The following is an 18,705-nucleotide window of genomic DNA, read 5'->3' as shown; positions in this document are numbered from 1 at the left end:
CTCCTTCACTCTCAGCATCACCATACTCGGGTTTGCACTAGGTTTTCAAACGGACCGAGCTAGACGTGCACAAAAAAACCGGTTCCGGAACCGAACCGGTGGAAACGACCCAGAACCGGTTCCAGTTCCTACCCGATGGACCAAGTGAAGCAAGGGTGGGCCTAAGCTTGAAGTTAAGCGAGCTAACTCAACTCAGCCCTTTATTTTAACAAGCAAGAATATTAAGATCGAGCTTGCTTTATAAAACACTCAAACCACGGCTTTTATTCAAGGATATAAATGAAATTATTCCTTTATTCAAACGACAAACACTAGTGTTCTAAACTTGTTATCTACAAATAAAAAAGATTATGTCATTTCAAGGGTTTTTGTGATGATAAGTTATCTAGATCATTCAAATCCTGTATTAAGTACATAACACAGTTGGGGTGACAAAAACTGAATCAGATCAAACTACTTTTGCAGACATTTATTTCAACCAACATAATCAGTATACCCAAATCAAATCAAAACAATATTATTATATAACAATCACAATCCAAAAATAAAATAAAATAAAATAATTCTAGTAAAAAATATACCAAATAGAATATTTGTAGGCTTACCATGAATGGAGTTGAAGATGAAACATACGATACAAGCACAACTATCATCAAGCCGGTTAAAGAAAACACAAAATTACATCACCAAACTCCAAACTAAAATGCCCATTTCTCGGCTTCATTTTTCTTGCTTTGACTGTCCGACGACACCTTAAACGGTTCGCTAGACCCAAACGGGCTGGGGTCGTCAAACGAGTAGGTTTGACCATGGTCAAACCCCCCCACACTGCTACTCATGGAATCAAACCTCGCAAAGCTACGGTCTTGAGTAGTGCTGCTCATCGAGTCAAACCTCGAGAAATTGTTATTATTATTATCCTGTGTGGTGCTGCTCATGGAGTCGAATCTCAAGAAGCTATTATCCTGGGTGGTGGTGCTCATGGAGTCAAACCTTGAAAAGCTATTATCTTGCTTGGGAGAACCACGATCAGTGGCGCTAAATGAATCGTAGCGTGAGAAGTTATCAAAGAAGGAATTCTCGGTTGCACCCATACTGTAACGCGGTGAGGTGGCGGCTCTAGAAGCAGGTGAGCCCGGGACCGAGTCATCAAACCCGAATGGGCTTTTGGTTTGGAAGAAACTATTGCCTTGTGGGGAATCAGTTTGTCTTGGACTTGCAGTGAAGCTGTTTTTGTCAAAGAAATAACTCTCTCCATGCTTCTCGTGTTCGGTATCCTATTTATTCGCAAGGGCAAAAATGTCATTTCACAACATTTAATAAAAACAAATGTAAGAATTAACTCACCTTAGAGGTATCATTGAATCCCCAGACCGAATCCACGTCATCATTATTGTCGAAAGTACCCCATCCTTGGTCATCAAAGCCCCTAATTGAACAAAAGATTACAATTTAGAAGGTACAAATTGTATTGCACATAGTACAACTTGTGCAGCATATGAAATTAAAAGTCACTAAGTACCTTTCGGTTTCTGCATCAAAGTTCTTTCCAAAAGAATCCTCCTTGGTTGGACTTTCAAATATCTTTTGTGCCGTGGGACTTTCAGCTGGACTTTTTGCGGACTCGTCTTCACTATGTGCATATGCGGAGTCAGCGTCATATCGCTTCTCTGACTTTGCATCAGCATTTGAATATAAATCTTGGGAAAGGTCATCCATCTGAGACGAGTTTTCAGGGTGAGGTGTCGACTTCGCATTTGCAACATCAAATTGGAATCCTGTCACCAAATAATTTAATTACATCTGATTTGGTATACTATTATATATTTACATAATGACTATTATTATGTATGAAACAACGATAAAATCATAAAAAATACCTTCATCTTCAAATTTATCCCAATCTTCATCCCACACTGCTGATATCTCTGGAACTCCAGGCTGCCAACCTTTATAAACAAAAAAATATTTTGATTATCATAATATATATAAACAATTAAATAGTATGAGATGATGGAAAATAATACCTTGTGGAAGCTCAATAATTGCGGTTGATTTTACATTGATGTTATGTTTCTTGCAACGTTCTGCTAAAGCCTTCAATAGTTCCTCAAGGTCCGATTGTATACGATCAGCACGAACCTGAACAGCCAAGAATATACAATATTTATTGTTTATTAAACTTAGTAAAGGAAAAATAAAAACCAAAACTTACTTGAAGGATACCATCAGCACTGCCACCCTGTTCCATTTTCACAAGTGCCTGATTCAATTCCATCTTTCTCTCCTATCAAAGTAAACAAAAATGTTAACTGAATTATACAGAAAGTCAACAACTTTCAGTTTGATCCGGATATATCTTCTTGTAATAAAATACCTGAATATCACGGAAAGAGGCTTCCTCAATGGTTAATTTAGAAGCAACTTCTGCCACTTGTTTATATTTCTCTTCATATTTCTTGGCAAGCAACTCTGCCTGGAATAAATGGTGCATTGTTTCTAAGAAAACGAAAAACAGATAAAGAATATAAATAAGACATGGTTGCTAATCTCAAGATTACCTCACGTTTATCAGCTATAGCATGTTCTGTAATCTCGTTAAGGCGGTTATCACATCTGCTTTTGTATAACACCTGATAGCATATAAAGAAAAACATATCCAAATGAGGAAAATCGCATATCTCACAAACATGTATATATACAAATACTAGCATACCCATTCATATTGATATTAATGTAAGTAGACCTATAAACACAACGGAGTGAGCTGTTTGGATGGAAGTTAGTTGATTAAATAGATGAACGCCCATGAACAAAATCTTGTGTTCATTAAACTAAACAAACGAACATGAACGCATCTTTTATTTGTTCATTTGTCCATTTGTTTATGCTCATTTATATTCATTCATTTATGTTCATTAGTTTACGTTTGACTGTTATTTATTCATTTAAACTGTTTAGGCCATTAGAGTTTAGTTTAGTTTTATTACTTATTAGGCCAAATAGATTGATATCCACGTTTGCTTTTAATTAGTATATTTGGCCAGTTATGTTCATTTATAACCGTTCATCTATGTTCAAGTATATCCATTCATTTGTGTTCGTGACCCGTTCGTTTATACTATTAACGCAATAACATAAACAAACATGACACAAACAAAGAAAACCCCGTTCATTTAAATGTTCTTGTTCGTCGTTTAATATACATACATTTAGGCTAAATGGATGATATCAAAATCAATGTATATGATATATTTCAAGCAAGTTTATAGCATATTGCAAAAACAAGAAAATAAAAAAATAATAATAAATAAATAAAAAAAGATAACGATAGGTACTCACAAGATCTTGCATTTTGTTCCTATAAAATGCTATCTTTTCTCTAGAATCCATAATCAGCTTATCCTCACCCTTTAAACAAAAATGGAAACAATCACCAACAATTAACATTCTAAATCAAATAAAATATGTGACGTGCATAAAGTAATAATATACTGATATTGGGCAGACATCAAATACATTTCAGATTTTTCATGAAAGAAGAGAAGTTTACCACTTTTTCTGCTTCAGCTGCCTCTCGAGAAACTGAACGAGAAGAATTTTGATCACCACCATTGCTGAGGTGGCTTGCATCCATGGAAGGTGCGGGTCCTTTCGGTTGATTATATTGCAATTGTTGGGCCCCACGCGGAGGCCCGTGAGGCATTGGTTGACCACCAGGCATCCCTTGCTGCTGCTGCAGGGGTGCAGAAGCTGAAGACAAGAAATCTTTAGGCTTGTAAACAAACCAACCAAACACAATCGGTACGTGGTTGTTAGTTTAACTTTAACCAAACAAACGATCAAATGCAAACAATTAAAGGAAAGGGGTTTTCTTGCCCGTTATTGTTTGTTAAGAAAATGAGTGCGCCCACCTTCATTTACGCTTGATTGTTAATAGTATTAACAAACGGTTCACGAACATAAACAACCATAATTGAACGTAGATGAACAAACACTACTGCGCGAACAGCGATTTAAAATGAACATGAATATGAACATCTATATGTCAGGCCTAATGACTTAATATAACTAGAATAAAGTGTAGTGGGTCTTAAAAAATTTAAACCATATATATAAACAAACGGACTTAAACTCACGTAAACTAACAAATATAAATGAACGTAAATGAACAAACATAAACAAGCGTAAAGGAGTAAGCATGAATGAACAAAAGAGACACGAGTTCATGTTCATTCATTAACCTAAACGAACTTCCTGCCAAACAATTCACAAATGGTTCACTACATGTTTGGTTTGTTTACAGTCTTTGATAGCGATAAGAACTAGGTTTGAGGGAAAAGATTAAGCAACCTGTCTTCATCAATTAACTTTGAAGCAATCTTTTTAACTATTAAAGTAATATAGTGTCTTAACGCAATTTTCAAGTAATTACAAATAGTTACATTTAAGTGAACCACAATTAAATATTAGGAATGAATTTAATAGTTAATACCAGGAGTAGCTCCCCAACCAGCAGATGGAGGTCTAGAGGGTGGGCCCGCAAGAGACAAGAGAGTTTCATCAAGCAAGACGCTACTCGGAAGTGTTGGTGGAAGATTGTTGCCTTCTCGGTGCCTCTCCATCAGATACAAAGCTATGCAAAACTCCCTCAGTGAAAGCATGCTGTCATTATCTTGATCAGACAAGTCCCAAACCTGTTTCAAAATTTCTGTAAAAGAATATTATTAGAACGATATTCATTATCAAACACAAGTTATATCAAAGAAGATACTTTTAAGGCATGAAATATAATAGGCTTCTAAACAAACCGAACGAACATGAACAAACATGAACAGAGCACATTAGCGTTCGTTTAAACTTTACCAAACAAATGATCGTGAACAAACATGGTTTATTGTTCGTGTTCATTTGTTAAGAAAAAGAGCGTGTTCATTTATGTTTGTTCATTTAAGGTATAAAGTATAAACAAACAGTTCATGAACAAACGCAGCTAAACATGGATGAACGAACATAACCGAGCTAAAACTACTTAAAACTAAATACACCAATCAATTTGTTCATGTTCATTTATTAGATTAACGAACTTCCCGCCAAACAGTTCACTAGCGTTTGGTTCATTTACAAGCCTAAAATATTAAAAATTAAGAACTAAAAATTTATACATACCTCTCGGTAGCCTCCAACTCAAAAATAAACTGCGTGCTTGTTCACCAGTAATCTTCCCATCTCGGTCAGAGTCAACTTCCATGAACACTTTCATATACTTATTGACACCGGCCCGTGTCATTTTGGGCCACTGAGGTTGTGACAGATTGGGAGCTTGAGGTGGGCCTTGAAGATTTTGAGCCGGGCCTTGTTGACTTGGTCTAGGAACAGATGTTGCTGTTGGTGTTGGTATCGCTGACTGTACCGGAGCCCCTGTAGGCTGCCTTGTAAAAGCACTCAATGCACCAAGCGGGTCAATCTTTGCTGGCGTCCGCGTCGAAGAGCTCACAGGAACAATTGCAGGAGGAGTGGTTGCAGATTGAGCTGGCATTGATGATGTAAGCGGTTTGGATGATGCTTGAGAAGCAGAAAACACGTCACCTCCAAACATCGGGTCAGAAACAGTCCCATTTCCTCCAACTGATGGTCTAGGTGTCGGGAAAGATGGTGAAGTAAAGCTGATTGCACTATTAGGGACCTGTGATGAAGCTACAGGAGCCCTAACACCTTGGGCCCCAAGCCAATCACTTAAAACGTTCGAGTTTGATACACCAGGACCCACCAGACCGGATTGAGCTGGCGGCCTCATTGACTGTGTAAAATACTGTGCTGAGGAAGGTGGTCCCGGTTGGCCCGCCGAAGGCACTTGTGATCTTATACCAAAAGTTTGTTGGCCCATTGAATTGACAACCCCGGGCTGCTGTGTTGGAGGTCGTGGGCCCATTGGATTGGGCTGCTGTGTAGGAGGGCGTGGGCCCATTGAACTAATAACCCCGGGCTGCTGTGTAGGAGGAAGTGGGCCCATTGAACCGCCAACTCCAGGTTGCTGTGTAGGGGGTCGTTGGGCAAGTGGACTTGGCTGAGGTGATGCAAGTGCTGTAAGGTTTATTTGTGGAGCAGGGATTTTAGCAGAAGCAGGCCCGTATAATGCAGCCTTTACAATGTCAGCTGTTAGTTCTCGTTTGCTTTGTGCCACTGTAACAAGCTTAAGAGCATTATAAAATTCTTGACGGCCAAGAAATCCGGTGCGGTTTTGATCAGCATATTGCCATATCTGCAAGCAAGTAATATATGTAAATAACACTGCCCAACGGTTAAGTCATTACGTTTACTGTTTAGCTTTTGTAATAAGGTAATCCAAAATTTAAGTCAGTTTGAAATAAGGTATTCAACAAAACTATAAATTAAAAGAAGCCCTAATTCCAGTTTTGACTTTACATGTTTTTTTTGTACATAATTAGCCTCAAGTCTGATTTTGACTTCCACAGTCAGATAAAGATTTTCAACTACACAAAAAGCTTTGTAATTGATGCTATAAGTCTAAAACTATGTAGTTCAGTAGTTTAAAAATTCTCATCCAAGAATATCCTCCAGACCTCCACCACAAGGAAGTTGCAATGATATTAAGGATTTCGTTTGTTTTTGGGATTCAAGATCTACCTAATTGATTGTCAATTGTGATTTATACATATTATAGAACATTGGTCCAAAAGACACAAAGAGTAGTCTATTTGGAAATTCAATCAATCAATCAATCAATCAATCAATCTATTTGGAAATTATTGAAAGTAATTTAGACAGCCATTTTTTTTATTGAACAAAAGGATCCAATTACAATAGAGAGGTGGGTAAGCGGGCTGCGCCGCCACCCCCTTTTGAATGGCAAACCCGATCCTACTGAAAACAAAGTTATAGTTCTTTGGCGCCGATAAATTATTGTGCCATTAAACAGAAACATTTCTTAAACTACAGGTAATTGTGTAAAATCTAAAATACCAATTTCCATAGGAAAGTAGTATTCATCCTTTCATGATTTCATCTTAACTTGCTATATCAATGATCATAATCAAGCATTTCTGACCACATAAAAAACTAGGGTAATAAGCACTTGTTACAGATCCAAATAGAGCAATTTTCTATGTTTGATAAAAACCAACAAGACCAACAATTCACAATAGTATGGCAACCAGTAACCAGCTAATCCATAGATACTTCTGCCTTCCTTTATAGGTAACTGCAGTGTTGTAAATTCCAATCCAATCCAATCCAATCAACGCAGGCTGGTCGATACACCCACCTTCCGACTAGTGCCTTGGCAACTAAACAACTAAATTCTACCTAGGGTTTCGAAAGAGAAATTGAACCTGAGCAAGGACGGGTTTAGGCAGATTAGATCCTTGAAAGAAGGCAACAGCTTCTTGTCCACTAATTCTCCCGTCACCATCCAAATCTGCTCGTCGGAAATACGCATCGAATTGATCCATCAAATGAACAACAAATTAGATCGATCGGGAGAGAAACTGCAATCAATTGATTGATTGGTAACCAGATCTCTTATTATTATTATTATTAATAGACTAGATCGTCTGAGTGAGTAAAACAGGATTCGATAGATTTGGTCAATCGGATCGAGATCGGACACAGTGATGACAATGATAATTCAAATGTTAAGTCCTTATTTGCGTCTACGAGTCTGTGTTGGTTCGATATGAATACGTTAAAATCAAAAAACAAAAGACAAAAGTTATGAATGAGGTGGCCAATTGGAGGAATGTCCGTCGGTTGGTAAATTTGCGCGTGTAAAACCTTAGCGTTGAGACGACGGTCTACGCGAATTTGGTTGTTTCCGTTAGCTTTGTTACGATAACGGAACTAAAAGAAATAGCATTGGCATTTGATTTGTTTCCATTAGGTTCGTTATGGTAACCTAACTAAATAAAAAAAACAAAGACAAAATTTTTGGACTAATACGGTGTTGTCAAGTGACCCAATAAGGCACTTACCAAACTTCTTATTATATATATAGTAGTAATAGTAATACGGGTTCGGTTTGTAAACAAGCTAAACACTAAAAAAAATCTAAAAACATTTTTCTCTTTGTGTTCTCCATAATTGAAGACATCCATCAAACAACAACCTACGCCATATTAGCGGCATGTGGAACCTAAAAGACCAGAGGATCTTCTTGTGTAGAGATGAGGATATTTCACCCATTGAGCCAAGAAGAGTTATAGTGAGCCAAGAGGTTTAACAAGAACGATAACAATCATGAAAATAAATATTTGTTGAGCTTTCTTATAAACAAAAATACTCAAACAGAATGATGAGTACTGTTAATATCATTCTCACTACTTTATTGTAAAACTGTTTTTCATACATGTCATGCCATCTGAGTACGCATTATATGTCTGGAGTCAGGGATAAGTGTAAGGGTGTGCAAAAAGACCAAAAACAAAAGCAAACGGAATTGTGAATTCGGTTCTCGGTTTAGTCATCAGTTCCACATATATCTTGTTTATTCGGGTAAATGGACCGGGTTCAATTGAACAAACTGAATAACAAGTGATTTAATCGAATAACTTAACATAATAAACCGGAAAAACCGACCTAATCTGGTTCGGTTAAAAACATTTTTAGTTCAGATCAGTTTCAGATTTCCAATTAACATCCCCACCCCTAGTGAATTTAAAACTTTAGTATTTTAATATCAAAACAGTTTTTGATTGATTACCCATGAAAATAATTAGAAATATATAAAACTAAAAAGTCAAGGGATATCGTTTGACTCGGTAGCACCTAGTCTCCACTATATATGTGTGCAAATAATCAAAATCAGTTTGACCAGAACCCTAAATTGAATTGATCACACTACAGTTGTACGAATTACAGCTCAACACCAACAAGACGACGACATGGATGCTGATTACAACTTGTTCACTTCTTTTAGGGATTTAAGCTACAACAACAACAGATGGTCGGTGGTAATACGTTTGGCCTCACATTTCTTGCTTTGATTGCGTTTCTTCATATTTTTTTTTGAAAGGGGGGCTAAATTATAAGGATTAATCACTTGGGGGTTGGAAAAATATTTTTTTCAAAAGGGGGTTGCCTCCATTTGTAATGGCGGGGAGTTAAAAATATAGAGGTGTCGGAGTTAGTTAGAGAATGTAATAACTTTTAGAGGTACGAGGTATCTCCCCTCCATTATCAATGGCGGGGACTGCAAAAGTATCTCCCCTCCCTTTCTAACGGAGGGGAGTCTGAAAAAGGTATCTCCTCTCCATTTGTAACGGCGGGGAGTTTGCAAAAGGTGGAGGAGACTTTTTTTATTATCAATTTAAAATTAGTCTTACACAACTAGGTTCAAGATTTTAAAAGCTAAAAATTTAAAAATAATATTAGGCAACAGTTTTTTTTTAAACTTTGCGTGTATTTCTTTAATAGTGATACGTGATTTTCTTAGGGGGTGTTTGAGATTGCTTTTTGAAATTGCTTATAGCTTTTTTTTGGAGAGGCAAAATATCCAAAATGTCCCTCCAAAAGCACCTAAAAGCACCAAATTGGAGCTTTTAGGTGCCTTTAGAGGGGCATTTTGGACATTTTGTCTCTCCAAAAAGCCATAAGCAATTTCAAGAAGCAATCCCAAACACCCCCTTAACTAATTTTTTTTCTTGACTAATTTTCTTTTACGTGAGTACTTTGCAATGCATGAAACAAAATTAGTTAAGAAAATTACTTATCACTATTAAAGAAATACACGCAAAGTTTAAAAAAAACTATTGCTTAATATTATTTTTAAATTTTTAACTTTTAAAATCTTGAACCTAGTTGTGTAAGATTAATTTTAAATTGATATTAAAAAAAGTCTCCTCCACCTTTTGCAAACTTCCCGCCGTTACAAATGGAGGGGAGATACCTTTTTCAGACTCCCCTCCGTTAGAAAGGGAGATGCTTTTGCAGTCCCCGCCATTGATAATGGAGGGGAGATATCTCGTACCTCTAAAAGTTCATACATTCTCTAACTAACTCCGACACCCCTATACTTTTGAAACTCCCCGCCATTACAAATGGAGGCAACCCCCCTTTTGAAAAAAATATTTTTCCAACCCCCAAGTGATTAATCCTTGTAATTTAGCCCCCATTTAAAAAAAAAATCGTTTCTTCAACACGGAGGAGACTTGTTTGGAATCCAATCCTGGCGGTGGGTCCTCATCACACTCGTCCTCACGCTCGGACGCTGGGTTTCCGGCCTCGACCTTTCACTCATCTTAAGAAAACGTAAACAATGGACCCTTTATATCGTATACGGCTTGCGACATGGAATCCGAGACTGCCTCTGGCTCACATTGCTCTTACTCGCATGGTGGACATTCACATTTGACGACACCCATCCTTCGGTTATCTTACTAGAGTTTTCACCTCTGCCTTGCTTGGGAATATTCTCTGGTTACTGAAAGCATTGCTCGTCAAAGTGGTGGCATCTTCCTTTCACATCACCACCTTTTTCCACCGCTTTTGTGATTCATTCTTCAGTCAGTATCTGATCCACGCGTTGGCGTTGGAGGAGCCCTCATCAGCCACCGGTTTGAAGGCGGCTATTTTAAAGAAAACAGGGATTGATATTGAGGGCCTGGACCAGTTAACTCGGAACAACATATCGGCCTGGCATATGACACGGCTCATGGATGCCGTTCGGACCGGTGTGCTGTTGCCTACGCCAGACGAGCAGTTGGATCACGAGTCGGCCGGACGTACTATGAATGAGAAAAAGGCGGGACGTGCGGCTAACAGAATAGTAAACAACCTTGCGAAACAAGGCTCCCAGTATGTGTTCTTGATCTAATTTATTTTGACCGCTTGTTTGTTCATTTTTGTGCATAGTAATAAAATGCTTAATAATCAGTTAGCCTTAATAATAAAATGCTTAATAATCAGATAGTGATGCCAATGTTTAACAGCCATCAAAATTGCATCTAGGTCCTTGAAGTGTTGCTCTAACGATGAGCTATACACTAGAATATCGTTAAAGAAAACCAATGCACATTTTCTTAGGGTAAGACTAACAACTCAAAGCGGCTGTTCTTGATGAATCCTAAAGGCTGATCTGTAGGATTAAAAAAATAAATAAAAATCCCCTGCAGCCAAGTGACCTGTTTCTAACATGTATTTTGATCCATTTACTGCCCGTTAGCAAACCAAACCACAATCTGAACATTCAAGTCATAAATAATTCAGAGAATTGCCTGGAGTACAATCCACTTGTTTCTAGCTATTCTGCGACCAAAGACAGCTTGGTTCAGCGATTTTTGACCAAAAGGGTCTTGTTTAGTGAATCAGATGCATTGCTAATGCTTTTGACTTAGTCAGGTTTAATTCATTCTGAATGTCAAAACTCAGTTTGACTTTGTGTACATAGTTAATGGTAGCATTGACTTTCTAATTTAAATTTGAATGGTTTCTCAAATTTGCCCCTGTATCTTCTGAGAAAATTTGCAAAAACCGGTTTCTTTTGCACCATTTGACTTATAATAGTAAAAACTTCTTTTTTTGACCATTAACAACAGTTACTAAACTTTGACCCGCTAATCTAATTTGCAATAAATTCCACAAAATACTGAAAAACTTGACAATACCTAAATCCTAAGGGTATGTTTGGTTGAAAGGAATGGAATGAAGGGGGAATGGAATGGAAGAAGGAATGGAACGGAGAAAGGAATGAAATGGATCATTACCATTCCTTTGTCTTGTTTGGTTAACAAATGGGAATGAAATAAATAATTACTTATGTTGTTTGGTATCCGAAAAAATTTTTAGGAATGAAATAGAAATAACAAAAATATTCCTATCCCAAAATATATATTTTTTTACAAAAAAAAAAACCCTGAAATGGCGACGGTGGTGGTAGCTCTAGAGATGAAAATGGTGGTGGCGGTGGCGACGGTGGTGGTGGTGGCGGTCAGACAGCGAGGGTGGTGGTGGTCAAGCGATGGTGGCATTAGTAGTGATGGCGGTGGTAGGGTGGTGGTGGCCAGGTAGTGATAGTGGTGGTGGCGGTTATGGTCGGGTGGCGACAGTGACAATGGTTTCCATGGTTATGGCGAAGATGGTGGCGGTGGTAGCTTTGGTGGTAAGGTGGTGGTGGTGGAGGAGGTGGTGATGGCGACGGTGGTGGTCAGGTGGTGGTGGCGGCGACAGCGGTGGTGGCGGAGGTGGTGGTGGTGACGGTAGCGGTGGTGGTCAGATGATGGTGGTGGCTATGGTAGTGGTGGTGGTGGTGGCGGTGGTTGTTGTTAGATGATGGTGTTGTTGTAAAAGTAGGTTGAAGGAGGAATGAAATGAAAAAAAAAAGAAGGGGGGTAGGAGGGAATGGTTTTGATGGAATGGGATTCCAAGTGTAATGGATGATTCCATTCCATTGTGCAACCAAACACCTCTTATTTCATTCCCACGTAATGAATCATTCCATTCCGCCTGTCATTACTGCATAACAAACGCTACCTAAGAATTCAAAAGTGTTCTTGATGAATCCTGAAGCCTATCTATGTATATCAAGTTCATACATCCTAACAACCCCCCCCCCCCCCCACATCTTAAAAAAAAAAAAAAACTCATTTAATAGCTGGTACTCTCTCTTACAATTCCCATATCTAAATGGTTTTTGTGCAACCACATTGATACCCTCTTTTAAAATGATTTGGTGATCACAAGTCGTTTTTGTAATAATATGTGAAGCTGACTATCATCAGTTTTCCCTTGTATTAATCATAGTTATTAAAAGCCCTCGCTTCCTGCGCCTAGGCCCATTTTCTAAGCGAGGCTCAATAAATGCGCTTCTAGTTCCTAGGTGAGCGCTTCGGCATTGTCTATGCCAAGAACATGAGACCATAAAAGCCGAGTACAAGAAACGCTAGGTGTGTTATTGAAACTTAGATCTAGAAGATGCTAAAGGCATTATATTGATACATTTTGTTACTAATCTTGACTATTTTAGAACTTTTGGTACTAATCAGATGATATTAAAAGTTATATAATAGCTTTTGTTTATTTTATTTGAAGAATAATATTCTTTTTCATATACATAATATATTTTGAACTTTTTATTTGAGTGCACTTATTTTTCTTTAGGCCCTCGCTTTTTTTGCACCTTGCGCCTAGGCCCAAGCCGAAGCCTATGCGCCTAACGCATTTGATGGTCTTAATGATTGCAGACTTGTCATGCTATTAATGGAACACGAGTGTTTCCGTTTTAAAGATTGCAGACTTGTCATGCTCATGATGGTTTCCGTTTTATAACTCCAATCATCAATTGATGTACTAGTATCGCATCGTGATCAGAAATTCTTTGTTCCAACGAGTCGCCATGGATGAAACTGGGGACGAATTTAGTTTGAAATTTTTTAGAAATTGATCGATCAATTCCGACCATAAATGAAACGAATGGAGTGAATCAAGAACAAATTAGGGTTTAAAATCAACAGAGAATTGGGTTTAGAACGAATGGAGGTATTAATGCTGATTAACAACCCTAACAGCTAACAACTAACAACTATTACATTGTTACACTTTTTGCCCTTAACTATGAGAATATTACATTTTAGCCATTTGACCCAAAAACTGATCTGCACGGTGACCTGTTTCTAACATGTATTCTGATCCGTTTACTGCCCGTTAGCAAACCACAATCTGAACAGTCCAGTCATAAATTCAGAGAATTGCCAGAAATGAATCGGAGTACAATCTTCTTGTTTCTAGCTGTTCGGCGACCAACGGTTCAGCAATTGATGACTAAAAGGGTCTTGTTGATTATTAAGTAGCAATTTCATTTAGTGGACCAGAATCCCAGATGCATTGCAGATGCCTTTGACTTAGTCAATTTAGTTCATTTATCAGTTTGACTTAGTGTACACAGTTAATGGTAGCATTGACTTTCTAACTTAAATTTGAATGGTTTCTCAAATTTTCCCCTGTAGTTTGTTGTCTAATCTTCTGATAGAATTTGCAAAAAAACGGTTTCTTTTGCACCAGAATCTCAGAACAGACCCGTTTGACTTTTAATAGTCAAAACTTCTTTTTCGACCATTAACTAAATTTTGACCTGTTAATCACATTTGCAGTCAAATACACAAATACTGAAAAACTTGACAATACCGAACTTATTAGTCGTGATTCCTTGATCAGCTGAAGTTAGTATTGAATTAGCACCAAAGTGAAATCAGGACTAATATTACATTGTTACACTTTTAGCTCCTTAACCATGAGAATATTACATAACACAAGTTACATTTATGTTAAATATATTCTCACCATTTTATAATTTTTTGGACAGGTGTATATATACAGCCGATTTGATGCGGTTTCTGAGGGAGGATGAAGCGTTAAAGACAATACGGCTTTTTGATGGAGAACCTGAGACGAACGGAGTCAGTAAAGAAGTTTTTAAAAGCTGGGTGGTGAGTTCACAGTATAGTTGAATTTTGTGGTTTATATTATTTACATTTAATCTTCAATATAGTTGTATGTTGTGGTTCGTACAGACCATAACAATTTAACCCTGCAACTAATATTAAAAAAAAATTTTAAACCTGCATTTAATACATGCTGTCAGTTTGAAACTAAATACAGTAAGTTCGAGATCTAACTAGTATCTAATAACATGTCAAACCGAAAGTTTAAGACTCAATCTTGCACATGCATCTATTTGTTTACTAAAATATCTATACACATATTTTTTTTACAACCATGTAAACATAAAACGACTGTTGACCTTTCAAGTTGACTCTTTTAAGTTTAAACAACTCGCCATTAACTAATCGGTTAACACCATAGATTTAATTAATAATAGGGGACAGCAAAAAACCTTAATTATGTTCCAGGTCCTTTAACCGCTCGCTATTGTAACGCTCCCAAAGACGGACCTTGTGTTTGTAATTTAGTCAACAACTCATCAGGCAGGCATTCTTGAGTATCTGTTGTAAAACAATAGTCATTAATCATTATTAGCTTTAGGGGTGCAAACGAGCCGGGCCGAGCCCGAGCTCGGCTCGTTTAAGTTACACAGAGCTCGAGCTTGGCTCGTTTTAAGCTCTATTTTCAAAGCTCGAGCTCGGATCGTGAGCAGATTTTCAAGCTTGAGCTCGGCTCGGCTCATTTACTATTTATCAATTATTATTTTATATAGTTATATTATTTTATTATAATTTTATGTATAAAATAATATTTATTATTATATAATTTATTTTTTTTTCATAACATTATATATATATATATATATTAATTAATAGTTGTTAAATATATATTCTAAAAAGTTATATAAATGACAGACTCGTTTAGGCTCGCGAGCCGGCTCGAGCTTGATAAGTGAAGCTCGGGCTCGTTTATTAAACAAGCTTACTTTTAGGCTGGGGTTCGATTAAGCTCGACTCGATCGAGCTTTTTAACCAGCCGATCTCGAGTAGCTCGTGAGCAGCTCGGCTCGTTTGCACCCCTAATTAGCTTACAGAATAACGGACGGGCATGGCCTAATCATGCTGTAATTTACAGATTCATGAGGAGAATCCTTATGAGATCAAAAGTTTGATAATCCTTATTATTGTTGTTGTTATTATTATTATTATCATTATTATTATTTTTATTAATATTATTATTATTATTATTATCACTTAATAAGTTAAAAGTCATTTAATATGTTCTTTCTTTCAGCTCCATGTCTACCGAGACCAAAAGGCCCTTTCCCTGTCTCTCAAAGACATAAATAAAGCTGGAAACAAACTCCACTGTATACTTAGCTTTATGGTCGGAGTTATGATAGTTGCCATTTGCCTGATAATACTTGAACTAGTTCATCCTTATATTGTCGTGTTCCTATGCACAACCCTTCTATTGCCCGTGTTTCTCTTCGGCATCTCCTGCGAATCCGCTTTCAAGGGCATCATATTTTTATTTGTGACGCATCCGTATGATGTCGGTGATCTATGTGAGATCGATGGTGTCCAGGTAATTATTTTAAAATAATATATATATATATATATATATATATTATCAACATTGTATAACTTATTTACTATGACACGTTGATTGGCAGTTTATTGTTCAGAAGATGCACATACTGACAGCAGATTTCTTGATACCGGAAAATAACAAAATAAGTACATGCTATAATAGTTTATTGGCCATGAAATAAATCGTAAATTATCACTTTAGCCCGAACCTAGAGGATGTCGTTGATTTTTGTGTGCCCGTAATGACTCCTCTGGAAAAGATTACCCAATTGAAGGAACACATAAGAGGGTACACACAAATATTCTTTTTTTTTTAATAACCACCACAAAAAATTTTTTGTGTGCCCGTAATGACTCCTCCGGAAAAGATTACCCAATTGAAGGAACACATAAGTCGGTTGAAGATTTCAATACGGCCTACACACCGAAAGAACTTCCAAGACGTGGTCCAAAGGCGGGCATGTAGAGGCATTTTGATTAAAGCAGTGATCCAAGTGCGTAAAGATCTAGGCATTACAGAATATTGCTAGCCCACGGTTACGATTAACACTTAGACAAGCAAGTTTACATAGATTAGTTGTTCATGTGTACAGTAATCAGATAATCAGAATTGTAGGTACTGTGTTAGTTTTTATGTGTCAATTTCTCACTGTAATGATGTTGGATTATTATGGTTTCTTTTGAAGTGGCATATGATTTTCATTATATGTTTTAAACCCACCCAAGTGTTAATTTTTGCGGGTCAACCGGGTTAATTAATGTTGGTGGATATATCTCTAGGTTCGTTGATCGATCATATGTTGTGGTGATTACAGGCACTCAGACGCAACCGTTTTAATTTTTGATGTAATTCGAATAGTCAATCATCAACCGTTGATCATATTTATTCTATGTTACATCTCTGGAACGAAAATCCTCTGTCAATTTCTATTGATAAAGGTGTTCGATCTTCCAAATTCATCTTCTTCGCTCTAAGGTTTATGTTTGTAAATTTGGGGTTTTTCTTAATAAACCAAATTTTGTTAAATCAGAACTTGAATCTTTTGTTAGAATTGTTTTAGTAAAAATTATAAAGGCGTTGGACCCGAAATTGAACCTAGACCCGGGTTCAAGTCCCACCGTTCGCACTTTTGGTTTACTTACTTTAATTTACTTGTTTTACCATCTTACTTTGGCTTCGCTTATTTTAATTAAACTGAAACCACCAAAGCTTGACTAGACATATTTCAACTAAATTTTCGTTAAAAACCGAACTCCAATGATTTAAACTCGTTAATCACAAAACTACTTTTCTAATAACTCATTTATTTAACAAACATATCAAAAAACCGCCAAATCATGAACCGAACCTTAGATAATTCATATTAACTCGTTTCAGATGGACATTAAAACTAGTACCTTATTTTATCTAGGCTAGTTGGTCGTGCTGAATCACTCGCTTATCTCTTTTTAACACATCTCTCACTCGAACTCAGCATCCATGTGTGTTTTTGTTACACCTTTTTGGTTATCTTTTATAAGTTTTGAGGTGTAGCATGTGCTCCTATACAAATTCTAAAGTTTTATCTCATTTACTTATTACAATTCAACTAGTAGAAAGTGAGCCTTATACTTTCCATTGCTCAAATTCCTGACAGCTCAGCATGAACAAACTCACATTTCGATGGACCCCACCTTCGTGTTTCTGTACTTAGTGTAAAAAAGGTCATCTCTTTTTAACAGTTTACTAATGAAATGTGTGAATGAGGAAGATGTACCTTCGTTGTCTATACTTCTAAGGCTTATTTTTAATATATGGTCATCTTTGAGCTCGGGCTCTGTGAACTGCCGCGCCTATGCCCCTATACCAAAATAAAAAGTTTATACAAATTCGCTTTATGTATTGATAATACCACACGGTTAAAAAAAACTGCAGAACCTCGTTTATCAATGCCTGCTTCTGCGATAAGCTCCTGACACCTTGATCGGTCACATGTTCAACATCCAAAGATAACAACTGCAGAAAATCATTAGTACAACATTATATCATTACTTTTTGGGCACAAACCCACCATCTTCAAGCGCTTTGAGTGCCGTTTTATGGTGATCCAGTATCATTACACTGCAGAAATCAAAATAAAAAAGTGTTAACTCTTTTTGCTAATTTATCAACATGTTTCATGAGCGGATGTACATGGTTCGGTTTTGTGCTCAAATCAAACCAAAAACCAAAATTTCGGATTTTGAGTTCTAAAAACAGTTTTTACGGTTTGCCATTTGGGCTTTAAATTTTGGGCTCAATGTCACACCCCCCATCTTAGGCCTAGGAGCGTGACCAAACAGTTGGTACCACAAGTGTAAATAAATCAGAGTTGCAATCAATTAGCGGAAGACTTGTAAAACTTGTGGATTTAAGATGTAAATATTTACATAAACAAAAGTTGGGATTTTAAAAGATTCCCGAACTTAAGTACAAAAGATTATTTGTCTTTATATTACAAAACCACCATCATTTATATATTAACAAAAGTTCCGAGCCATCGGATTTAAATATAGCACTTCGACACATCCAAGTGCTAATCTTGTTCACCTGCAAAATGTAAGAAAATACGTCAGCAACGAATGCTGGTGAACACGCTGACGCAAAATATTTTCTTTTACTTTATTACCCCTCGAGGCTACGCCTGCCTCGGCCCAACGTGGCTTAGGAATAACAAAGTCAATAACACATTATAAACTC

At 37.0% G+C, this 18,705-nt stretch overlaps 2 protein-coding genes across 2 annotated transcripts; one reads left to right on the top strand and one right to left on the bottom strand.

Moving 5' to 3' along the window:
• Positions 1-537: 537 nt before the first annotated feature.
• LOC143532886 (uncharacterized) lies at positions 538-7,695 on the bottom strand. Its single transcript, XM_077027805.1, has 13 exons — positions 7,353-7,695; positions 5,170-6,262; positions 4,496-4,711; positions 3,554-3,753; positions 3,343-3,411; positions 2,562-2,633; positions 2,378-2,476; positions 2,216-2,287; positions 2,028-2,142; positions 1,881-1,949; positions 1,523-1,778; positions 1,348-1,429; positions 538-1,277 (listed from the first exon to the last, which is right to left on the bottom strand). Exons 1-13 carry the CDS (start codon positions 7,470-7,472, stop codon positions 699-701), a joined length of 3,042 nt encoding a protein of 1,013 aa, XP_076883920.1. The 5' UTR covers positions 7,473-7,695; the 3' UTR covers positions 538-698.
• Positions 7,696-10,387: 2,692 nt separating this feature from the next.
• On the top strand, positions 10,388-16,291 carry LOC143532877 (mechanosensitive ion channel protein 6-like). Its single transcript, XM_077027798.1, has 4 exons — positions 10,388-10,812; positions 14,315-14,438; positions 15,688-15,981; positions 16,070-16,291. The coding sequence occupies exons 1-4, from the start codon at positions 10,658-10,660 to the stop codon at positions 16,166-16,168; spliced, it is 672 nt and encodes a 223-aa protein (XP_076883913.1). The 5' UTR covers positions 10,388-10,657; the 3' UTR covers positions 16,169-16,291.
• Positions 16,292-18,705: the final 2,414 nt, after the last annotated feature.

This window comes from Bidens hawaiensis, unplaced genomic scaffold, assembly GCF_021521415.1.
Source record: "Bidens hawaiensis isolate Kalapana, Puna unplaced genomic scaffold, B.hawaiensis_p1.1 tig00009567_1, whole genome shotgun sequence".
In the NCBI taxonomy this organism is placed as follows: Eukaryota; Viridiplantae; Streptophyta; class Magnoliopsida; order Asterales; family Asteraceae; genus Bidens; species Bidens hawaiensis.
Note: the sequence above shows the minus strand (reverse complement) of the source record. Positions and strands in the feature narration are given on the sequence as shown.